We start from the raw sequence: 26498 nt of genomic DNA, 5'->3' as shown, positions 1-26498 counted from the left end.
TGCATGTCTAGTTGATTTGACACTAGTACAAAAACATCGTATAAAGTCGGTGTTTTTTGACTTTTCACATTGAATTCGAGGCCGACGTCATACCTGGAGACGTTAAATTAACGTCGAATTTAAAAAATTCAATGTTAATTTTCGTTAATTGACGTCGGACATAAAACAATCTAACGTCCCCAGTAGAGCAAATTGACGTCGGATATTGCTTTATGTCCGACGTCAATTAACATCGAATTTTGTTAATGTATGATGTTAATCAACTTTTTTATTTTTTTTAATGAATTGTAATCCTTTTTTACAACTCTACGAGACCTGAAAAGCAGAAAAACAACAAATGTAATCTAGTTTTTGGTATTTCACACAACATGAACTATGAACGTGTAGTGTAGTATCAATAACAAACAACAACAAACAACAAACAACAACAACAACAAACAAGTCCAACAAAATAACAACAACAAACAAGTTCAACAAATAAGTTCTTCAAAACGAAAATGAAAACTAACCTTCAAAAGGTGGGTTCGTCGGAATAAAGTGTTGCCACCAGTGAGAGAGAAAGCAGAATGCGCCTATGAAGGACAAGAACACGAAAACAATCAATCAAAATAAACGAAAATCATACCTAAAGTAGTTAATCAACATGCATTTGTATCAAATGAAAGAAAGATTACGTATGATGGTCGTCAAACTTCGTTCGAGAAAAGTTTGAGCAGAGAAAAGAGTCTCGCGCGCTAAGATAAAGTGAATGAATTTTCAACCTTCCGCTCAAATTTTTATTGAATTCATTAACCTTTTGACGTCTAACTCTAGGACATTCGACATTTTATAACCTTTTGACATCTAATTCTTGGGCATTCGACATCATACATAAGTACATTTTCACCTTCGTGCCAAGCATTTTTGCAAAATTTACCCAACATAACGTTGAACTTCTCAATTTTCGACGTCTTATAACAAATTGACGTCGAATTACAGTCCTAAACGACGTCTAATAATTGCATTTATTTATAAAAATGTCACTGGTCATTTTTAACGTTGGCTATTCAGTGGTTGGACATTGAACGCGTGATGATATACATTGTTTTTGTACTAGCGTGAGTATGTTGAATTGTTGATATTGGTGTTTGAGGTGCTGAAATATGAATGTATTATTGTGTTTGCGTGTTGTTTGCATAAACTGAATTGATATTGAATTGAGGAACTTAGGATCTGATCAATTGAACAAGTTAATATATACCCTAATATTGAAAATTGTTTTTGAACCAAGTACTTATAAGTAGGGAATACCAATTTGATCAATTGAACATATTCATTTTTTTCTCAAATCATATATTTGAGTGTGTTGTTTCCTAGTTTGGCACTGAGCGATGACAAGCTAGCTTTGAGGGCCAGTTCCTTGCACAAGTTTGAGAGAACTTTAGCTCTAGACCACTAAGTGTTAGGCTTGTATCGCTGAGCGTGCAAAATTGCGAATGCTTTGGTGCTAAGTAGGGGTAAGGTACAGTTGAGCGTCACTTTTCACTCAATGTATGAAAATATCTAATTTTAGGGTTTTGAGCGGTAGAAGGATGTCGTTATGCGTGACGTTTTTCAAGAAGAACGATGTTGAGCACCACCTTTTGCGAAAGGTTTAACGTTGAGCGCTAAGACTGTCGCTGAGTGCTTTTCTTTTTGTGAAAGGTCTGACATTGAGCTATAGTGTGTATATTGTGATTTTTCTAAATCTCAAATTTGTTTGAGGTGGTTTTACCACAGTTTCTATGTATGTTTAATATGTGTTGTGATGTTTCATTTATTAATAACATGTTTTTTAGTACGTATGGTGATATTATGAAAGGAATTTCAAGAATAAGTTTCTTATAGTGATTCCAATAGTATTGTATTGTATTAATGTATGAATTTTGTATTAGGAGTTATCGTGTCGTTCTAATAATCATTCAATCTCAAGTTAAGAAAGGTGGAGTATATGGTGAGGGGAGCAAAAGCTAGTCTAGAGGCTTTACATGCCCAAATAGGTTAACGAACCAACCTTGTGCATGGTGAGATGAAACCGATTGTATTTGGATGGTCAAAGTAGAGGTCACCACAAGTGCATAACTCACTAAAGTCTGATATTAATACATGTATTTGGATGGTCAAGTCTAGCATGAATGATTTCATGTCTTAGGATTTGTTGATATGAATGTTTATTTGTGTTAATATCTCTATAAATGTTATATGATTGCTCTTTTTGATATATTAACTTATCATTTCTTTTATGTTTGTTTGTCTATTTGTCCTTCTTATTTGCAAGATTACCTTAATGGTTTAAGTAAATGAAGATGTTATAGTTAATCCAATGCAAGATAAAGGAGATGCAACAACATAATTAAGATTTGTTCATTTTTGTATACTCCTTTTTCTTTTGAAAAATTCTAGCTTCTATTAATGTATATATATAACTTCTTATAATTACTACATGTTTTATGGATGCATGTAATATAGATGTTTTATGGATGCTTGTAATATAGTAATTGTATGTTTGTCACACCTTCTAACTGATTATCACTTTTATAATTTTTATTTAATAGTTTTACAATGAGATGTTACAAAAATAATTTTAAATTAAATATTACGTAATAGAGTATCTTATTTGTACCAAAATTTACAGTTTTATCTTATTATAGTCCCTTTGTTTTTTCTTTTTTAATTCTAGTTTTTATTAGTGTGTATATATATAGATTAGATATTTTATAAATGACTGAAATATAGTAGGGATATGTATGTCTCACATATTAGTTGATTATCACTTTTATAATTTTTATTTAATAATTTACACTACCAAATGAAATGTTGCAAAATAATTTTAAATTAAATATTATGTAACATACTATTTTATTTGTATCGAAATGTAGAACTCTTAAAATATTTTCGTGCTTCACTTTTTTTATTTTATCATTTTCAATAGAATATTTGTTTAAATTCACACATGTTCGGATTGCAATATAGTTGGAGACAGATAAATTGGTGAAGTTAGATATATGTTTATTTTCAAAAGTACAAGCCTTATTATATTGCATAATCACATCCTCCCATATAATGACAAAAATAAAATGCCTTTATATATTCCTAACATTTCTTGAAGTTCCAGTAGAATGTTCATTTTCATTCACTTTTTCATTAGAATTCCAAGGCTATTGCATTTTTTTCCTTTGGAGTTGAATATAAAATTCCATTTATTTATTTCTATTTTCACGATAGGTAACTCATATGATGATAAATTTTCATCTTCTAAAAATACAATTAATATTTAAATTCTGTTCAATTTTAGTACCTATCGTCTATAATATATTATAATCTTAAATTATACATATAATAATATATTGATAAATTTTTCATTTAGTATATACACATTTTAAATTTATATTTTATTTTTGATAATATTTCAAAATTAAAAAAAAAAAAAAACTAAACAAAATATTTAAATTTTAAAAGTAACCACAAACATTTCAATCACATAATACGTAAATAGAATTGGTTTTTATTAGAGACATTTAATTATTTTATTACTAAAGGGTTTAAGCTATAAATAGAAATTAGTTATAAGTCAAGTTTCATTTTATAAATATTATTATTTATCTAAAAAGTAAATATTTTTCCTCCTCTACATGCTTTTTAAGATTTTAACTCATTTGTCTACTTGTTTGAAGATAAAAGTATATTTGAACAAAGTACTACACTGTTGTCCAAACAAAATGTTAAACAGAAGAAATTCATCTTTTATCTTTTCTTTAGTCTTTTAGCGAATTTGTTGCATGTGGAACAATTTTTGTTTGCTTGTGTTACTTAATGGTTCAAAAATAATTTTTTATCTAAGTTTTTTATGTGCATATAATATTTTTGTGTGAGCTTGAATTCTAAACAGTGAAACTTTTTGTGTTAGTTAAGTAAGGGGAGATATATATTTTTAAAAATTTGATGTGCATGTTAATTATAAAGGGACTAAATTGTTGAAGATAATTTGACTATGAATAATTGTCAACAGTGAAGAGCTGGGAGGAATTTAGAGCTGCGAGAGCTTTAGACTAGTGTAGATATTTTGGATGTGTATATTAATTATTAGTTTATTTTCCTTTAAATGATTTTGTATATATTTTAGTTTGAAAAAGCTTTTTTTTAATAAAAGCTACATCTTAGATATACTAACACTCCAAATAATATCGCATGAAAAATATTATTAAAAAAAAAATCATGAGCTGATCGTACTAATACTTATAATAAAAATACAATAAAAGCTTCATTCGAGCTAAATACCTTCAAACATAAGAAACTAATATCAATTATGAAAAAGTCCATGCTAATACTAGAAATCAACTCAGGATACAAGCTAAAGGATTCCTTCTAAGTCAATCTTAAACTAGTCAGCTTATCTATATAATTATCTTTTCAAAAAAATGAGAGATTTGAATATTATATCCTACACAATTTCAAACATTTTCTTCTAATAATGGAACAATTAGGTGGAAAGCAATGTGAGAACTAAAAAATATTTAAGAGAACATTATAATATTTTAATAATAAAAGGTTAAACTATAACTAAATTTCTAATAATTGAAGTTTATTTTTATAAAACCACATTTCTCTATATCATAATCTTCATCTCTTTGGAGATCAAGAGTTGTAGGATCATACTTAGCGAGTAGCTCTATGCAATCATCCGATCAAAAAGTCGAATAAAGTAAGTTTTTGTTTTGTTCTCTTTTAGGCATTTTTAGCTCTTTGAGTTGCTTGTGAGATATAGGGTGATGCATGTAACTCAAATTTGCTCTTGTGAGTCTTTGGTGCTTTATGATCTTGATATTATGCTTAGATCTCTAATTGAGGCCTTGATTGGTTGGTTAGGTAATCTTTGTTGGGTCTATCCAGAAGGAGATTTACTAGGAAGATACAAACACCAATCAGATATGAGCTCAACCATATAAGGGATTAACACCACTCTCTACCCAAAACTTAAGGCAATTGGTTAATGGGTCTTTCACCATTATACAGTGCTCTACTTTCTCATTTCTATCCAATGTGGGACTTTGACCCACTTGGATTCCTAACAATCTCCCCCTCAAGGATGGGTCCCTTCCACATTGGTACACTCCCCCTCCAGCGGAAACATTCCCAACCAACCACAACCACGAGTACCCCTTTGTATTGTCGTTCATCTTAACAGGACACGCATACCTGGAACCTTTCGCCAGGAATACTTTCGATATAGAGATCATTATACTCGTCTCAGCCGGTTACCAAGACGAACCATCGACTCTGATTCCACTGTTGGTGTGTTTTTATTTTGTGAAGCATGAAATGAGTTATTGAAATGGTTGGCATTGTTAAAGTCTAGGATTTTGGCATCCTCGATGGTCCAATGCCTAAAACAAGTTTGGTAGAGATTCGAGGGAGGCCTACTCGTTAGTTGAGAAGACTTTGCTGAACAAAAACCAAACTCAAGTTTGGTAAAGAATCAAGAGAAGGGAGCTTGTTGAGTGAGTTTGTTTCTGCTAAGTGAATTATCTTATATTTTGTCCTAGTATTGGACTTATTGGGCGAGACACTAAGTTGCTAATTGAGTGAACCCTTAGGAAGAGCTTGTTAGGCGAGTGAGTGATCTCGTTGAGTGAGTATGTGATTTTTAGGGGTTTTATATGTATAATAACCTATGAAGGAAAACTAATTGTAGGAATGAGGTAAATGTTTCAAAAAGGTGATTTCAATATAAATGAATAAGATACATCATGTTGAGTGTTATGATTGTTGTATGGCAATATAATTCATAAGGAGAAATGGTGTAACGAGTTGGTTTAATTTTATGCATTAATCAAGGATGCTCACTTTGAAGTCATCCTTAACTCCATCTGCTAGAATTAGGGGCTTCGAGAGAGAATGAGATCTTTAATAGTGAAGAGTAAAAAAAGTTCTTATAACTAGTTTTGATATTGGTGCATCCCTTTCTATTAACAAAACTTAGCTACTCATATTTTAAAATAAAATAAAATTATAAGCATTTAAATATTTAATTTTATATAATTTAATTTCTTTTATGAAATAAAATATTTAAATGATTTTACTTTTTTATATAATAAAAAATCATGTAAAATAAAACTAATATATATTTGTAAAAAATTGTAAAAGAACATAATAAAAAAAATACGTACACACATACATGAACGTTTGTACGTTTAAAATAAAGAAAAATAAAAAACCTAATAATTTCCCCAATTAAGGTTAATTTTATAAACATATTGATTATATAAATAACTAATTAAAAGTGTAAATATGATACCTTGAAAGTTAAAAATTCACATATATCATATCATTACTTTACTACGGAAGGAAAAGAAATTTAATTTGAACATATTCTTAAATTTCAAGTTTTAAATCCTAGTTTCTATTTTCAGGTATAAAAAAAACCTCCTTTTTTTTAAAAATAATACTCATATATAAAAAAATTGGAAATGATGTTAAGAAAGAAAAGGAAAACTACATATAAAAAAATATAGTTGTGCATATATGCAAACCCTACAAATAAGATTAATTGTTACTAATATTATCTTAGAGTATCTTATTTGTATCAAAATCTATATACATATAGAAACAAAATACCGATATTATATGAAATTTTCAAAAAATTCTCGTCCATCACTTTTTTGTTTTTATAATTTTCAAAAAATATTTTGTATAAATTCACATGATCACATGTGTTGCAGGAATTGCAATAAAGTTAGAAACAGATATGTTGGTGGAGTTAAATAAATGTATATTTTTTAAAATATAAGCCTTATTTCGTTTCATAGTCTAATTATATTTTCCCTCGATAATCACATAAATAAAATGAATATTTCTAAAAATTCTTGAAACTCCAATAGATTTTCTTTTAAAGTAGGGATGGAAAAAATTAAGTTAGATGATTCTTTCCATTCTATTGAATTTGTCAAGTATAATCATTACACTAGATCAGTTAATTTGTTCATTACAACCAATTTGTGAACATATCCAACACAATCAACACATCCATGCAATTCATATTGGTTAGTCAAATCGGACAACCCATCCATTCTGACCATCTCGTCAACATATTAGCATCGCTATCAAGCTAGACCGCTAGCCTTGTTAGCCCATCAATCCCGTCAGTCCGATCATCAGTTAATCCCGACCAACACAAGTAGATAGCATAGTCTGTCCATGTCGGACATCCTGTCAACCCGTACATCTTTGTCATCTAGTCTACCCGGTTCATCGAATCCAACCCGACCAATCAGTCCATCTCATCATCATGTCCATCATATCCAGGTCGACCATTCTATCAACCTGTCCATCCAACCATCCTTGGTCATCGCGTCAACACACCCAACAAAGCTAGCCCAACCATCACATCAATCCTAGCTCGCCCGACCAGATCGACCACCGGGTCCATCTCGATAGCTCGTCCATCTCATCCTTGACGATTATCTAGTCAACCTGTCCCTCTTGCTCATCCCCATCAACCCTACCATCAAGGCAAGTCTTGTCAAATTGGAAATCTCATTCATTCCCACCATCCCGTCAGCTAGCTCATCCCCTCAATTTCTATTAGCGTGCCAGCCCGTCCATCCCAAGCATCCGCAACAACCTGACAATTGCAGTCATTCTGTCCATCTTGGCCAACATTGTTACATAGGCAAATAGACTAGCTTGTCTATTCCATCCAGCTCGTCCATCTCAGCCATCCGAGTCAGCCCAACCATCTGAGTCAACCCAACCATCTAAGTCAACCCATCCTTGCCATTGTGTCAAGCGGTCCATCTTGGTCAGCCAAGCCATTCTGTCAGCTAGTCCATCTCGGCCATCCAATCAATCTAGTTCATCCTGGTTAGGTGGTTCGTCCCATCTATTTTGTCCCATTCAACCCAGTCACACCATCAGCCTATTCATCCTGTCCATCTTGGTCATCCCGTCAACTTGTCCATCGCAACCAATCGGACTATTTTGTCCCTTTTGGCCAGTAGGTCCATCCTAACCATCTAGCCAACCGGTCTATCTTGACTAGATCGGCCGATCGGCCCGTCTTGATCATCCTATCAGCTCGTCCATCCCTTCCATCTTTGTCAGCCTGACAATCATGTTCATCACGATGATCCACCAGGCTAGTTAATCCATCCCATTCCACCCCAACCATCACGTCTGATTGGCTAGACTAACTCGCTCATCCAACCAGTTTTTTATTTTTTTTTCTCCTATCATCCAAAATGTGATATTTTAATTTTTTATATTTCTTGGCCAAGCTGTCGGTTGATGACGGGTTGATGCATTCAGTTCAATGTTGGGCTATGTAGAGAGACAATTGGTGCTGAGTTAATATAATTAATTTATATTTTATTAAGTTAATATAATTAAGATTAAATTTTAATTTATATTTATATCATATTTTATATATTTTTCATTTTATTTTAAAAATTTATAAAATATTTCTTTTAAATAATTGCTAGTATTCACGTGTATCTGTAAGGTTTTGAAATATACGTAAATATTTTTTAAATGGGTATCCGAAAGATTATAGAAATGATAGTAAGTGTATTTTTTATTACAGATCGAATAATAGAGAGACACTATCCATGTTCGACCTGATCCATTATCATTCGTATCTACCACACTCTCCAATGGAAAGATCATGATTATTTTTTTTTTGAGACAAACATAATTGTCAAACACTCTTCAACTTGAAAATCCTCCTACCTAACCTAACCCATTTGCCACACATAAGAGTGAAGAAAACATGGCACCATAACCAATCAAAGGAGGCTTATAATTTGGAGGAAGCTAGCTAGGGTGGTTGAACATGAAAGGAAGGAACCATTTGGCAAGCAATCTTGTGATTTATAGATTTTGTACCATACTTTATTACTAGCTTTTTGCTCCTTGTTAAATTTCAGATATAATAAACTTGTCCAATTCTTATAGTGCTCCCAATTCTCATAAATTGTGTCAAAGAACACACAACTAGAATACCACCAAAACTATCTTAGTCAACCCAATAATCTTGGTAACTTGTGAGTAATATAAATTATAGGTTAAACCATAAGTCTTTTTTAACTATTTAAAAATGTTTATTCAGATTTTTTTAATTTTTATTCAGTTAAGTTTTCTCCTAACAGTTAAATGGGTGAACTCAATTAAAAAATTAATAAAATTCAATGGTTTTCTTTAAAAAAGAAGGAAATGATTTAATCAAAATGGTGAGACAGAAACTAAACTCTTGGTATCTTTGACTGAACTCTTTGATATAATTAATATCATAAAAAAAAAGTGTTTTGTCCTAGCTTTGTTTAACTAACCAAGAAATGATAATAGTTATTTATGTTGTGTAAAAGCAAGAGAGTGACATTATATTATAATGTGATACAGTGCTCCAAGTAGATGCTTTTCTTAGTGTCTAGTACATTGAATTATCCCTAGAAGACCATATACCATTTTGTTGTCTATTGCTTACGAAAGATTGCTTCTTTTCTTAATTCGCACCTTTTAATCTATTTTGGTTCTTGTTTAAGGACAATTATTGGTAGATACCCTCATTTAATTAACACTACAATAAGATTAGCATATATGAGTGGACTATCATTAAAGGAAACTAAGCCTGTTTTACTTTCAAAATGTTAAAGTAAAGGAAGTTGAAGTAACAACCATTTTTGGTAATTGAAGTTGCAAATACATCTTTGAAGAGAATTTGATATGGGTATAAAAAATGTATATATAATATGATATAATGTATTATCATGTATGCATTATGCTTACTAGGATTTTCTTTATTGAGGATGGGGTGAAGAGGTTTGTTCGATAATTAAAGCATGATGCAGCATAATTAGTGCCTAATGAAAATTATAAAATGCAATTGAAGTCCATTGTATGGAACAATCAAATCTTACAAGCCAAGTCAACTTTCACTAGTCATCCGTGGATTTTACTTTTACTTAATGTAAATTGAAAGAAACATTAAATAAATGTAATGTAAGATATTTAAGAATTATTTTTACACACGAGATTAAAGAGATTGAGCCATAAATTGAAAAACTTTCTCTTAGGTATATATCAAAAGCACAATCACTCAAAACTAAAATTATAAGAATAAAAAAATACAAAACACATAATAGTTTTATTAAAAGGAAAAAAAACTTCAAATAAAAAATAATCATCTCCTCTCAAAAATAAGAAAAACATTTACAAGATTCAAGCACTAAAGCAATATAAATAAAAGAAATAGATTTTTTTGGGTGACTTTCTCATAAAACATTGAGATCGTTTTATAATATGAAAAATAAGCACTAAGACAAATTCTCTCGTTGAATTTATCTTGTCACATTCTCTTACTTGAAGATTTTAATGAAATTAGCTAAATATTTGTACAATGTCTTATTCTTTGTCATTTTTTGATATGTTGATAGGGGGAGCAATATGAGTGTTGAACTCAATCCCTAATGTGTTTGATTTTTTATGATGACAACACATTGATTGTAACAAAACATATATGTTTTCATGACACAATATTTGTGATTGATACATACATTGGTATGTAAATGTTTCTTTATGATTAATACATTTGATGTCATGTTGATTGGTTTGCATTCTAGTGTGATCTTAATTGTGTTTATATCTATTGTATGCATACTAAATGTTTTTGTGTGATAAAATCACAAGCACAAAGAAACTCTGTATGAAATAATCGATTACAGTGATGTTGTAATCAATTAAGTTCATAAGATAGTTTATGTTTTAAACTATGGCAAAATAACAAGTTTTAACCAATTACATTAAGTGTTAAATCGATTAAAACTCGTGTCTTTGCAAACCTCTTTTTGAAATGTGTTGTGATTAGTTTTGAAGAGAAAAAGTTTTCAAAATTTCTTTAAGTGTATAGCTTAATCGATTACATTATTTACATAATCAATTAAGTATGTTATTATTTGAAAATCGTTTTCAAGATAAATCATAACAATGTTAACGGTCATATTTTTAAATATGTTGACTAGCATTTATTGGAAATCGATTACATTAAATGTACATTCAATTAGAACTATGTTGATTATAATTTTGTTCCATTTGTTACTAATGTAACCGATTACATTACTAACGTAATCAATTGATTTGTGTTTGTTATGAGGAAAAATATAAATTGATGCACTACAACTCTTAAGACTTTTGATCATTCTAAATTTTCATATCTGATATTTGTGAATTGAGAAAAGAGTTACAGGTGTGTTGAGACGCTCCAAGAAACAAGATACAAAGAGGTTGATAATTTTTAAGGTTTCTTGAAGAACAGATTTAGGTTTTCACTCTAATCAACTACCACACTACTGAGGTGTACTCTTGATTGATCAGACTTCATTTTGGGTAATGTTGGATTGTGTTGTTCCCTATGTGTGCGGTCAAGAAGAAGAGCGAAGAGTTCTTAGTACTTTGAGAGGGGTTCTCAAAAGGTGTTGCAATAAAGACGTGTGGTTCTTTATACAGGTGTAATCTTTCTATATTTAATTATTGAGTGGGAGAGATGTTTACATTTTGAGAGTTCTTTGTAAAACCTTTGGTGTAAAACTCAATTCATTATAGTGAAAGAGTCTTCAATCTAAGGTTGATTGGAAGGAAACTAGATGTAGGCATTAAGGTTGAACCAGTATAAATCCTCTGTTTGTATTTCTTTCCTTATCACTTTTACTTTCATTGCATGCACTTTATTGCTTGGATTCCAAGATAGATTAAAGATCATTTTAAGTTTGCGAAAAGATTTAAAAAGCAATTGTTTTTATTGATCACCGATTCATCCCCCATCTTGGTATTAAGAAACAAGGCACTTCTTTTTTAACAATTGGCACCAGAGCTGGTTTTTGAAAATTACTCGAAAAATAATCGATTACATTTTCTGTGAAATTGATTAATTGATCCTGATGGCCTTTGTTTCTCAAACCTTCGGTGAAGGTGCTTCTACAAACAGACCTTATCTGTTTGGTAGAGAGAATTATCCTTTCTGAAAAATTAGAATGAAAATCTTTCCCGAATTTGTAGATAAGGGCGTATGGGATGTTGTGTTAAATGATCATTTTGAACCCACAAAATTAGTTGATGGAAAACCTGTTTTGAAAAACTTTTCTAAGTGGAATCAAGAGGAAAATAAAAGAGCTCAATTTGATATAAAAGCTAGAAATGTTATCTCGTCTACACTTATTATTGATGAGTTTTTCAGGATGTCAACGTGCAAAAATGCAAAAAAAAAATGTAGGAAGTCCTGAAGGTGACTCATGATGGAACTGATGAAACATAACCTGGTACAGGAATAATAAATAAATATCTACATTTAAACTTATACTTAAATGGAGTAGCAAAACTAATACTAAGACACAACTTAAAAAGGCGGCGTGATTAAACTTAAAACATCTCAGGAAAAAAAAACAAATTTAAATAATAATTTGTCAATGACAATGGCTATTTTTTTATTTTAATTATAAATTAATTATTTAAAAATAACTCTTTAAAATATAAACTTTTATAAAAGAAATTAATTTTAAAGTATTAAAACTACATGTAAATAAATTTAATTTTTCAAAAAGACAAATTTGAATAAGTTGTGTCACATCGTATAAGTTTTAAAAAGGAAGTGATTTTTTAAAAACAAATTTATTTTCTAAATAAAAATATAAACATTTGAAATTGAATTCAAAATAACTATTTAAAAATTAATATTTGTCATAAATTATCTTTACTTTAATTATTTAATCTTTTTACTATTTAAATAAATTATAAGTAACAATTATTAGGTGATAGTTCATACATACAAATTGAATACATCATAATATCTGTATTTACTTCATCAATAAATAAATAATCAAAATATGACATCCATTATTTATGTATATCTACTAAAAAATATTCCTTATTAATTGTTAATTTATTTATATTAATTTATTTATAAAAAGTATGCATGTTTCTAGACTAATTAGTATAATTAATTAAACTTTCTTATGTTTCTTCTCGATTTGAATTTAGATTTTTTACGTGGTCATCAAATTAAAGTGAGACATCATCGCTTTCTATAAAAGTGACGCATTTTAACGTCACTTTTAATTTTCTTTAGTTTAACTTTCATTAATCTATTTTCTATAAAATAATGTATTGCATAAACTTAATTTCGTATTCATGAAGCTTTAAATATTTCAAAAAAGGGAGTAATTAAATCTATAAGAAATGTTAAACAGTGACAAAACAAATTAATTACTAAACATACAATTTAACTTTTAAATCTCTAAACAAAAATGGCAATCACTAACAAAGATAGTGAGCAATTTAATGGTGAGTGAGGAATTTCGTAATTTAGCAACTAAAAGATTAAATGATTGGAAAGTAAAAATTAGTCTTATAAGAGGTTCTAGAAATCATTTTTAATAACTAAATTTGTAACAAAGAAAGTTATGATAATTCAATTAGCAATATCTAATTTGAGTGAGAGACCTCTTTCAACAACCCAAAATGTAAAAGTCCATAAACTTTTCAAAAGAAAACATCACCTCACATTATCACTAACAAAACAACACTCAAATTAATTATTTCTACTTCTTCTAAAACTCTCTAAATCCCCACTTTCCCTTTATATCATATGTGGATGAAGCTTTTCATTCTACTCTATTAAAATAAAATAAAAAACATTTTTTTTATGCAAAAAATTGTTTTAGATATTATAAACACTATAGAGTTAGTATTTTTTAAAAAAAAAATTATATGGGTCGTTTAATAAGAAAGAAAAATATTATACTTGCCTTAGTTTTTTCATTTTTAAGGAGATAGTTGATATAGCTTGCGTTATGAAATCAATGTTGTGTGATAAAGCATGCGGGTTTCTAAAAGTGATGTTGAGGCCTTAATTAGAGTTTAATTGGCGTTGAAGACATGAATTAGCGAATTGATTAGTTTTAATGGAAAGGATTTGATTTCACAGTGGTATTTAATTGGGAAGGTAAAGGTAAAAAAAATTCATCAGACTTAGCAATAAAAAAGAATGAAATAAGAGCATTAATATGTGTGCAGAAGAAATGAATATTCATTGTTCTAATTTGGAAAATTATTAAATGAAAAAAAAAAGAAAAAGAAAAGAGGGAAAGTAATGTACTTGGGTAGAGTAATTAAGAAGGAGGACAAGTGGCAAGTGAAAATAGAGAGGCTGAGATCTGAGACAGTGATTCTCACTTCCTCCCAAGAGAGAGTGGGTGACATTTGCCACATCAAAACACAACAAATTAAATTAAATTAATATGTCATATTTGCTAAAATAAATGTCAAATAATTAAATTTAATGTGGTAATTATGATAATTATTATTATAATAATAATAAAAATAGTGATAATTAAATTGGCAGAAAAAGTGGTAAAATAAAAGGAAGAGAAAACCTGTCTCGTGAAGCAGCAGGTGAAGGTGAAGGTGAAAGAGGAGGAAAAGAAAAATAAAAGTTGAATCTTTTTCTTCTTCATTCTTCTTCTTCATCTTCCTTCAATGGCTAGAAAAAAAGAAAGAGTAAAAATCTTTAATTGATTTGATTTGATTTACCCTAACACTTTCTCTCTCTCTCTCTCTCTCTCTCTGAGAATTCCAGCACCAACAACACTCCACTCAGAAACAACTCACTCACATTCATTCTTTGCTTGCTCCTTTTATATCACGAGATCCCCATCCTTTCTTTCTTTCTTCTTCTCTCTCTCTCTCTCTCTTTCTCTTTCTCTTTCTCTCATGTCTTCGCCTTCAGAACTTCCAAATTATCGCTCTTCCACGACCATTGCCACCACCACCCATTGCTAACACTAAACCCCCAGAGAGAGGAGAGGCTTCTTCTTTCTTCTTCTTCTTTCTTTTCATCCCAAGCTTCAATTTTGAGCCCACCCTTTTGCTCCCAAACGATGTCGCATTCCTCCGGCTTGGATGCCTTCGCGGATCGATTCCGCCACGCGCTCAGCTGCAACAACGATGCCGCCAACATTAACAAGCCTGACTTCCGAGAACTCGATCTGGGTTCCCCGGTCTCGCCATTGCGCACCACGCGCGCACCCGCCGCGAGTACCAGCTCAAGCTCGTCTGGGTCCTTCTCGGGTCGAACCGGGACCAACCAGGTTCCCCGAAAGCCTGAATCTTCGCTCACCAATAGTAACACTAACAACAGCAGTAGTAGCAACCACAACAACAACAACTCCGGCGAGCTTTCTGGTTCGAGTGAGAACAGCCCCACCGCCCGTGGTTTCAAACCGGGCCATACGAGATCCGACTCTGGATCCGCGCCGGCGCCGCTGATATACTCCGGCCAGACTGCTACTTCGCCGGCGATGAATGTTCTCCCCACCGGGAACATCTGCCCCTCCGGGAAGATCTTGAAGACGGGGATGGGGATGGTGGCGAATCGGAGTAGTAGAAGCGATGTTTTGGGGTCCGGCATGGGGAACTACGGCCACGGGAGCATAATGCGCGGCGGCGGGAAGGCGGAGCCGGTGAGCTCACGCGGCGTTGGCGGCAATGAGGCAGTGAAGAGAGGTGGGCACGTGCAGGGTGTGGATCCGGAGGAGTTGAAGAGATTGGGGAATGAATGTTATAAAAGAGGGAACTTTGCTGATGCGTTAAGTCTTTACGATCGCGCTATTGCGATGTCGCCGGCTAGTGTCGCTTACCGGAGCAACCGCGCGGCGGCGCTGACCGGGCTGGGACGTCTGGGTGAGGCCGTGAGGGAATGCGAGGAGGCTGTGAGGTTGGATCCTAATTATGGAAGGGCTCATCAGCGTTTGGCTTCTCTTTTCCTCAGGTGCGGATCACTGATCGTGTTCTTTTATTTGCTGTTTGATTTTTGTTGAAGGTGGTACTCGTCAGATTTTGATGGCATTGGTTGATTTGAATCTTCTTCCATAAGCTAAAATCAACTTGTGAATCTCAGCTTTTAGAGAAGTTGGCTCATTTGTTGATTTTAACTTGTGGAAGAAGCTCAATTCAATTCGTTGACATTCTTATTCTCTTTTGGTGTTATGGAAGAGGAGTTTGTTCAACAAGATTTTGGTTGCCTTGTTAGGTTAGAGTGTGGAATTAGGTTGATGTGAATGTAAAGTGGTAATGTGACAGGTTAGGACAGGTCGAGAATGCTAGGAAGCACCTTTGCTACCCTGGGATGCAGCCAGATCCGTCTGAGATGCAGAGGTTGCAAGTGGTGGAAAAGCATGTAAGCAAATGCGGGGATGTGAGGAGGATAGGGGATTGGAAGAGTGTTCTGAGGGAGGTGGATGCTGCTGTTGCTGCTGGAGCGGATTCTTCTCCTCAGGTATGGATAATGTTGTTACTGTTTTCATGGTTTTAGATTGTGATTGTGGTTTCAGTTTTGTCGCGATCCTTGCTGACAAATGTGGCTGATGCAGCCGCCATTGCAGTGGTGAGAATGCGGCTGAAATTACCGTTATTTAAAACCTTGGTTGTTTGTTATCATTGTTATGTTGAATCTGAGTTGTACATGTTTTGGAGGAGTGGATGAATGGCTGAACTGGTTGGAAATTGAATTTACAGCTCTTTATGTGTAGAGCAGAGGCGTTTTTGAAGCTCCACCAGATTGATGATGCAGAAACAGTTTTGTTGTCCCATATACCAAAATCAGAGTTGCACACCAGTTCAACTTCTCAGGCAAGATTTTTCGGGATGCTTTATGAGGCGTATTTCTATTTTGTGAGAGCACAGATTGAGATGGCATTGGGAAGGTGAGATCAGACACTAATAGAATAGCCATGATGGGAAATCCTAAGATGGTGAAAGGTTTGTGTTGGAAAGTGAAAACGGATGATGGGTGTATTGCAGGTTCGAGAACGCAGTTACAGCTGCTGAGAAAGCGAGTCAGATTGATCCACGGAATGTTGAAGTTGCTGTTTTGCTGAACAATGTGAGGATGGTGGCAAGGGCTCGAGTGCGTGGCAATGATCTCTTTAAATCTGAAAGGTACACCGAAGCTTGCTCGGCGTACGGAGAAGGTCTGAGACTGGATCCTTCCAATTCTGTGCTATATTGCAACAGAGCAGCTTGTTGGTTTAAGCTTGGGCAGTGGGAAAGGTCAATTGAAGACTCCAACCAAGCTTTGAACATCCAACCAAATTACACCAAGGCCCTTCTTCGAAGGGCTGCATCAAACAGCAAGGTGAATTGATTTCTTATTCTTCATGATGGAACTGTGTTTTTTGTTTTCTTGGAGTGTCCGTGATATATACAATGTTTTCTTGCTACTAAATGCAGCTAGAACGGTGGGAGGAAGCAGTAAAAGATTATGAGGTGTTGAGGAGAGAACTTCCAAACGATAACGAAGTTGCTGAATCTCTTTTCCATGCACAAGTTGCCCTGAAGAAATCACGTGGGGAAGAAGTATATAATTTAAAATTTGGTGGCGAAGTGGAAGAAGTATCAGGTCTGGAGCAGTTTAGAGCTGCAATATCTTCACCAGGTAATTCTTAAAGTCTTGTGCAACTGAGTTTAAAGTCTGTGTGATAATATCTGTTTGCATTGGCAGGTGTATGTGTTGTCCATTTTGAAGTTGCATCTAATTCGCAAAGCAAACAGATATCACCGTTTGTGGATACACTATGCGGTCGATATCCATCCATCAACTTCCTCAAGGTAGGTAGATCACTTCTTTAAAAGAAGTCTCTTTGAGTTTCTGTTTTACTAATGCATGGAAGTGTGTGTGTTTGAATGAAGGTGGACATTGAAGAAAGCCGAGCAGTTGCAAAAGCGGAGAACGTTAGAATTGTACCAACCTTCAAGATATACAAAAATGGGAGCAGAGTGAAGGAAATGGTTTGCCCAAGTCGTGAGATGTTGGAACACTCGGTGAGGCATTACAGCTTTTAGAAGAGATGGGTGGTTGTTGTGTTCTGCAGATGATGATGATGTTGTTGTTGTTGGTTATTGTCTCTCCTCCACCACCCCAAGCATAATACCTGTGACATAGTGAAAAGCAGATAATAATGTCTTTAGCAGCAGTGAATGGCATTGGATCCCAGAGATAGTGTAGTCAGTCCCTTTTGGAGTTTTTATTTATTCATTCATTCCTCATTGCTTTTTGCTTCCATTTTCGATTTCTTCTCTTCTTCTCCTTAGGAGGTGGTCAAAGGAAAAAAGAAAAAGAAAAAAAGATGTTTTTAATGTATGTACAATTGATTTAATTATGAGTTTAAAGTACCTGTTAAGATAGAGAGAGAGATATAGAATGAAGGGAGGGGAGGGGGAAAAGTGTAAATGTATATATGTGAAGATATATATATATATATACAAGAGAGTGGAAGAAGAAGGGTATGAGGATGAAGATGTCATTATTATTATTATTATTATTACTATGATTATTGTTTTTTGAATAAAAAGTTGGGATTTATTGGGCATTTAAGATGTTGGGTATGTTTGAGATGTAAAGGGAAGGGTTGTTGATAGCATTGATAAGTGGATGTTGGTAATTTCATTGGACGGTGGAGGAGACAATGGTAATTAAAAAAATGGAAATAAATAAATAAATAAATAAATAAATAAAAGTAATGCTGGGTTGGTGGTTAGGGTCACATGTGCCCATTTAAGAACTTCGTTTCTTTCAATCACAGATTAATCCTAAGAGGAATCTTCTGTCGGTCGTGCCAGCTGTTAGAGTGGGGCTTCACGTGGCCCACACGTGCGCTGTAAAGCCCTAAATAAATAACAAAACCCTCTATTTTTATTTTTGTTTTTTTAATTATATATGAGGGGTTGAGTTGAGTTGAATTTGAGTGGAGTGTAGGAAAACGTACGGTGTACGACAACATAATGAAAAGAGAGAAAGTGTGTATATTTCAAAGGTCGTTTTCTTCTTTTGTTCAGACTTAATCATTATTACATTGCATGGATTCCAAAAACTCTACAATGCAAAACTCTCTTCTTATCAATAATTGAACAAACTTGTATGAATTAAGAGGAGTAAGTCACAAAAGCTTTTATGATCACATAAGATATGTAACTCAACAATTAGATTATTATATTGTATTTTATTTGATTCTCTAATCAATTCGGTCTCTCGGTTTTATTGTTATATTTTTTTTATTTTATGTCTTCAACTAGTTTGATTTATTTAACACGTTAAATTAATTTTATAAAAATGGACCCACTAAAGAGTGGACTAGGCTTTCTGGGTAGATGGAGTTAACAAAAACACAAAACCTCAATTCAACATGCTAACTTTTTAGTGGATTAGCCCAATTACCAACCATCCTAGTTCAATGGCACCAAATAACATACCTTTTATACAATGTTCTACTCAAATTCTATACTATTAAAACTATGTAAATGAAACAGACATCTAATCAAATTTATCACCAAATTTCTGTTTTCTTTACCTTCCAAATAATAAAAACGGCTCAAAATTTTATTAACTCACAAGAATAAAAATAACCATCTTTTTAAATTTCTCACAACTAGAAAATTATAATTCTTTTTATGAAAGAATATTTATTGCAAACTCTAACTAAATTTTCATGTTATCTTATAAAATGCCTCACACACAACAAACTTTCTATGTTAGAGTTTAATTTTCCAAAAATCAAAATCTTAATTGTTATTTTTAAAATATCAGATTTGGAGTTTCAAAGCACAAATATGAACTAAAGTTTTCAGGAAAAAATTACAAAAAATAAGTCTTCAAAACTCAGTTTTCCAGACTAAATTCTGATATGACAAAAAAAATTAGCTATATAAATATTTTAATACAGAATGCTATCTGAGTAAATTCTATATCCAAGTGAGTGAAAAAAAAAAACAGAAAATAAGGTTTCCTAAAGTAAATATAAATAATTCTAATTAAATTCTAGAAATTAGTTTATAACCCCTTGAAACACAATTTAAAAATAATTGTAAAATGAAAAGAATGCAATTGAAATTCGTTACTTTTATGCCTAATTAAAAAGACCCAAAAATAAACCAAAATTTCCGACTAATCATGAGAACACTCACGGAAAAGGAGAGAAATGAAGAGAAACTTATTCGAAAATTTTGTACTATTAAGTTTGAGGATCCCAAATTACTCGGGAATAGTTGAGAGACGAAGTTATGTTTAAATTTGTCAGATAAAAATATCACATATTTTCATACAAATTCCAAGACAAGCCTTCCAGGTGAAAGAAAGTAATAAACAAGTAACCTGAAGCTATGGGAAATATTAACTTCAAAATAGTTTAATAGATAACTCCAAATTTGCATTTAGATTTGACAGTTATACAGCATACACTTCTACTATTGTTATTTGAAGCCAAAAGTTCCCAACCCATCCAATCCAGCATTAGGCGCCAATGGCATATAACCGAGTCCATTCCTTGGCTGCACATTTCAATGCCACCGTTTAATAACATAATATGCATATACAACAACTAACTTCTATGTAATCTTACAAGCACAAGAAGGATACCTGTTTCCACAGCCTCAGCCTCATTAGATTTCCAATGCTTTGCTATGTTCTCAGAAAGAGGGTCATCCGGGTTTGGTGCACTTAGAAGAGCTTGAATACTACAAGAGGGTCAACAAATCACAATATCAGTACTCCTTGAAATCAAAGGGCAGCTTAATATTTTTCACTCGTTTGTCACATAACATTGTCGCCCCCAGGGGCAGATACTCTCCAGAATTAAAAAAATTAGGTCCAGATGGATGGATACATACGAGTTTAGTCTACATCTGCAAACAAATTTCATGTTTCTTAAATCCTTTATCATTTAGGCTTCTTTTAAAAATGAAAAATTTTAAGTCTAGTTTAACCCTTCAAAACTGACTTAATAGAAAGCTGTTGTGGGTCACTAATAGTAATCAACAATGGAGGAAAATATCAAATTGTAGGCTTTCATGTAGCAGGGCATAGCTACTCTGGGTATGGTGTCTTTAATACCCACATTAATGCCCAATTGCTCATGCACACAGTGTGACCTTGATTTCTATCCAAAAGATTTGGCACAAGCTAGATGCACATTGGCGACACAAAGAAATGTGCTTGGAACTTCATCATCCCAACTCATTTCTTGGGGTTTCTAGTCGGCAGACACACCTCTATACATGTCAAATTGCTTCTCTTCCTCGATTAAAAACTGGCCTTGGTACCAGTTCAGATATATCAAAATTGTCCACAGCCTATTAATATTCCAGTATGAGGATCCATCTTCAACAAACAATGATCCTGTAGAGGTCATGCTTGATTGATCCTTCCCCGAAGCCATCTCCTGTATCATCATTCTTCTCAAGGATGTATATATCTCATTGCGTATGTGCACAATATTGTTATCACACTTTGTGATAAGGATGCTAGTTTACAACTAAAACCATATCATGCTCAAAAGTTCAAAATAAAAGATCTTGGATACCTAAGGTATATCCTTCATACGAAAGTGGCACAACCCAATCATGGTTTAGTCAAATCTCAGAAAACAAGCTCTCGACATTCAACAAGAAACAGGGATCATAAATGCAGCCTATAGACACACCAATGGATCTAGGTGACAAACTTATACCTAACCAAGGAGAAACTTATTCTAATACTAGGAGATACATAAGGTTAGTTGGTAAGCTAGATTACCTCAATGTAACGTATCCTAACATCACCTTTACAGTGGGCGTAGTAAGTCAATTTTTAAACACTTGTCAAGAACATTGGATGCAGTCATGTTGATCCTAAAGTATACTAAGAAGGCTATTGGAAAAGGCCTCATTTACGAAGATATGGAAAATATTTAAAACTTTGGGCATTCTTTGGACTAGGCAGGGTCACTAAGTGGTAGACACTCCACTTTAAGGCATTGTACTCTTGTTGGAGGTAATTTAATATCATGGAAAGAAATATACAAAGCCTCTCGTGAGTCCATACGCTTAAAACAACTCTTCCAAAAGAGCTCAAATTTGAAGAAAGTTAACAACTGCACCTTGTATGTGAAAACCCAGAAACATTACACGTTGTTTCAAATCCTATCTTTCATGAGGACCAAACATATCTTTCTGGTTGTCATTTCATACAAGAAAAACTAGAGTCTGGAGACATCACCAGAATTGTCAACTCTAATAAACAGTTGGCTGACATATTCACTAAATCTGTAACAACCAATTGATTATATATACAGCAAGCTAGGCACAAACGACCTATATGCTCCAGCATGAAGAGGAGTGTTTTACAGATATAAAGAGTTGATCCTGTATAATCAAAGAATCTCTAAATTATCTATGTACTATTAAGAACCTTTTTATTTATTCCTTTACCATATATCTTTGTAATTAGAGGATATTAAATCTCCTCTATTTATTATAACGATTCCTTTTTTTCAATAAATAACATGTCTTAGAAACACACATCAGCTTCTGTTTCTCTCTTCTTAATATTTTTAAGGGGGCTAAAACACAGTATAGTTTTAAGAACCATCTTTTGCGCAATAAAGTTCCACCACAAAATGGAAAAAAGAAATCTTCAAGCAAAGTGACTAAAACCAATGTTTAATTTATTAACTTCTATTTTCAGTCAACTTTATTGATATTTACTACATTTCTTCAGGAAATGAATAGTTCTGTCAATATAGATCCACTAGCAAAAAATTAAACTTAAACATACCTCAAAAGTACAGTGCGAATCTGAAGGGCAGGACTCCATTTGTCTTTCAGAATGTCAAGACATATCCTGCCAAGCTGAAATGAACTTTGTCTAAGATAATCATTAACGAAGAAAAAAATGGAAAATGTAGGGGAAGCTAAGTGTACCTACCTTATCAATGTTTGGATGATATATTTTTGTCAGAAACCTAACCTGAAAGAAGCATTTCATGGCTGCATTAGAAATAATTGGAGAAATGTATTTTAACTGCATCATTAAATTAATCAATAATAATCATCATTAAAATTAAACCCAAACCAGTCAGCCAAATACGAGAAAACTGCACAATCACACAATTATGCCAGATAGATATAATTAGTTATTCCTTTAAGATGAGGTGGGAGATGGGGAAGAAAAGCCAACTGCACTCCTTTGGCCCATAAAAAACTCAATCAGATGGATGTAAGAGCTATAAGTACACACTTTCCCTAAACCCTTTCCTGGAATAGGTAATGGCTTCCAATGCATGGTAATTAGCATCATCCTAGTTCGGTCTGCCTAGTGAAATGCTAAGACTAAATATTAAGATCAGATAAGACAGCTGAACATTATGCCAACCAAAGTCACGGAAGAAATAATTCAATTACATTAATAAACAAAAAATGACATTAAATTAAGTCTGTTTACAATTGGTTCAGTGTTTCAGTTTCAACAAGAGAAGACAAGGAGCACGTGACTGAATTTAGACTTTAGAAAGTGGCTGTTCAATTAATTACACGTTTTTGGGATATAGCCTATGACATTAATAGGAGCCAGGCAGTCAACATAATTGATATGAAAAATCAGGGTTAAGAATAATTCAGATAAAAATATATTTTAGTCCACAACTCAATAGATATTTTACACCAAATGGTTATTACAATGTATATAGGAAAAAAATTGAATTATTTACCTTAGGAGCCGCCATTGGATATTCTTCTGGCAAAAATAATTCTAGTTTAAAAACTCCACCTGTATTACAAACAATTTGTATGAGACTTTATTCTGGGTTTGGGGAAATAAAAATATCAGTATCATCAAACTAGGTAGGATATCATCATGCCTAAAAGTAAGGAATTAAATTTGGGAGTTCAAAATTTCATCCACCTGACACAAGAAACCATCCTGCATTATACTGCAGGGCACACTACTCTCCTACAGTAAACTGCAGACTATTAATGCAAAACTATAAGGAAATATATCATATCAGTGATTAGTTACACAGGTGTTTGTATTTTATAAAAATCTATGAATTTGATTTTCTTCATTGATGATTTTTTATTCCAAACTTTATGCTGTAAAGGTTTACAGTCCAGAAGTTCCAGCTTTATTTGGATAGGGCCCTCGATAAGCACTTACAAGAGAAAAAAATATAAGGTAAAACACATGGAGTTTCTCAACGAGACAAAATCAACTAGTGCATCTTAGTTTAATATTTTTTTTTTCTTTTGTGTGTTGAGGATAGCTTTTGAATGTCATGTGAAAAAACTTCTACAAAAGTTAAGTTCATTATAGCTAATACATGAAGCTAAATTCATTTGACATTTTATTTTCCTCTTCTATAAGTGACTAGGAGTAATTTATCCAACAAGGCCTTCATACATTAAATTTTTAAATGTACACAATGAAGAGAACATAGTCATGTATAATAACACTAGCTGGGTATTTTAGTTTCAATTTCCATCCATAAACAAAGTCATCCCACTCTTTATAGTGGAGATAGGACCCTACAACTTTCTACAAGGAGCCGAAAAAGAGGGAACTAAAATTAAATAAAAGAACTAATCACACATGCAAAGACCCTACAAAAATCCTTCAACCAAATCTTTTAATCTACTTTCTCTCTTTTTCAATTCAATCATTCAAGTGTTAAACCGCCATAAGCAACTATTAGATGCAGAACAGCACTTCAGCTGCGGATGTTACAAATAAAACTGTTTAGATGAATTGGTTAGCATAAAAATATAGGAGGCAAGGATAAGCACAAAGGAAAAAATCTGAAACCGAAAATGTAAATATTCTTAAAATTACAAAGATTATCCAAGATAATACATCTCAGAAAATTATCTGAGATTCATGTGTAGAATGGGGCAAGTTCATCATAATAATTCAAGATGAAGAAAAACTCATAGTTATTAGCGATTATAATAATATCACTTAATACTTCCCTTCCACCCCATCATTTATATTGCCAGACAACAAGAATCTAGCAGGCCAACATTTTATATACTCAGGCCATGTAGCCATAGTATTACTGTTAACATATGATAACAGATATAAAATGTAATAAAGTGGAATTATTGTGGTAAAAAACAACAGTCATACTTTCAGAAATGTTAGCAAAACACATTCAACTGTCTGAAGTGCACAGAAAACATCAATAAGCACCCAAATCAACCGGAAATTATTTTTTATTCCTCCGACACTACAAATCATTAAGAATTATAAATTCGAGCCATTAAGTTCATTACTGTTGGAACAATTACTACCTTCATAAGGTGACTGAGTAGGGCCAAGGATCATGACATTGAAATATCGCATATTGTCTTCGGAGGGGGAAGCACTAATTCCAGGCGCTGCGTCATCAGATCATAGCACAAGATACAGAAACAGTTGAGTCACCGGAACAAAACACAACAAGGACGAAAACCATGCATAAAACTCCAAAGTAAAACTAAAATAGGAACTACTCATTTAGCATAGGACGAGCTTCTAAACGCTAGACAATTGGTACAAATTCCAACTTACCTGGCTCACTGAGCAAACGCTGCGTTTCCTGTCGAGATCAAACAAAAAGAAGTCACCGAAACATTCCCAATCATCAAATTCAAACATAAAATGGATCAAATTGCAGAACTACAATTCGATGCCAACAAAAACTGAAACATAATAAGGGGGGTGGAACCCCGAATTAGCACCAAAGACTTTCCATTTGTGTTTTCGGCTCATGATCACTGAAATTAAGGAATTTAAAGTGAAAAAGAAACCGCTTCCGAATCGACCCTAAATGAAAACAGCAGCTAATTGTTCAATCAAGCTAATGGGTCACACGATACTAGAAAGTGAACAAAGCTAGATAGCGTGAACAGATTTTGGGTTCTTTTGGTATTTGGCATCGATCAATGAAATTGAAATGGGGATCTTGAGGAGAGAATGGAAACAAACCTTGATGATTCTTCGAGGAAGGTTACTGTTGGCCATAATCAGGGTCGATTGCAAAGCACGCAATAGGGTTTTGAGTCAAAGAGAGAGAAACAGAGACAACTTTCTCTCACTAACACAAAACAGAACAATTCTCAATGAAAACACATTATCTCTCTCTCGCTCCTATTTATATAATTTTTGCTTTGCTGAAAAAAACTAATTAATAGTAACAAATAGTAAATATTTGAGTCCAAAAAAAGTATAGTAAATATTACAGCCAGATTTTCATAATCACTAACCACGTTATTGATAATTTCTGATTTATTTCAAATTTAATTTAATAATTTTACATTTATAAACTGTTAAAAGGTTTGATTCCACATCTTAAATATATAAATGTTAAATATATAGAAACTTTATTTCGTCAATTTAATTATTGATCATATAAATATTATTTTTCGATATTAAGTAGAATACATTTTAAAAAATTAAGTATGAAAATTTTATTTGTACTTATTTATATTTTAAAAGTATATTACATGTTAAAGTAAAACTAATAAATAAAGCATTAAATAATTTTAAATTATATGAAATTTTATGAAAAGTTATTTAGTGAAATTCTTTCACTAAATATTATAAAAATTGATAATAAAATCCAACACGCGAAGTGATAAGTTAAAGGATTAATATG

General features: G+C 32.7%; 2 protein-coding genes across 2 annotated transcripts; one reads left to right on the top strand and one right to left on the bottom strand.

Annotated features, from left to right (window-relative positions):
- Positions 1-14939: 14939 nt before the first annotated feature.
- LOC106762419 (TPR repeat-containing thioredoxin TTL1) lies at positions 14940-18428 on the top strand. Its single transcript, XM_014646323.2, has 7 exons — positions 14940-15829; positions 16141-16336; positions 16576-16763; positions 16861-17194; positions 17290-17494; positions 17561-17667; positions 17749-18428. Exons 1-7 carry the CDS (start codon positions 14940-14942, stop codon positions 17899-17901), a joined length of 2073 nt encoding a protein of 690 aa, XP_014501809.1. The 3' UTR covers positions 17902-18428.
- Positions 18429-20045: 1617 nt separating this feature from the next.
- LOC106762413 (ubiquitin-conjugating enzyme E2 35) lies at positions 20046-25986 on the bottom strand. The gene is made up of 8 exons (XM_014646313.2): positions 25829-25986; positions 25412-25439; positions 25153-25239; positions 23577-23635; positions 22796-22837; positions 22646-22719; positions 20471-20568; positions 20046-20382 (listed from the first exon to the last, which is right to left on the bottom strand). The coding sequence occupies exons 1-8, from the start codon at positions 25862-25864 to the stop codon at positions 20345-20347; spliced, it is 462 nt and encodes a 153-aa protein (XP_014501799.1). The 5' UTR covers positions 25865-25986; the 3' UTR covers positions 20046-20344.
- Positions 25987-26498: the final 512 nt, after the last annotated feature.

Source organism: Vigna radiata, chromosome 5 (genome assembly GCF_000741045.1).
Source record: "Vigna radiata var. radiata cultivar VC1973A chromosome 5, Vradiata_ver6, whole genome shotgun sequence".
NCBI classification, from domain to species: domain Eukaryota; kingdom Viridiplantae; phylum Streptophyta; class Magnoliopsida; order Fabales; family Fabaceae; genus Vigna; species Vigna radiata.
Note: the sequence above shows the minus strand (reverse complement) of the source record. Positions and strands in the feature narration are given on the sequence as shown.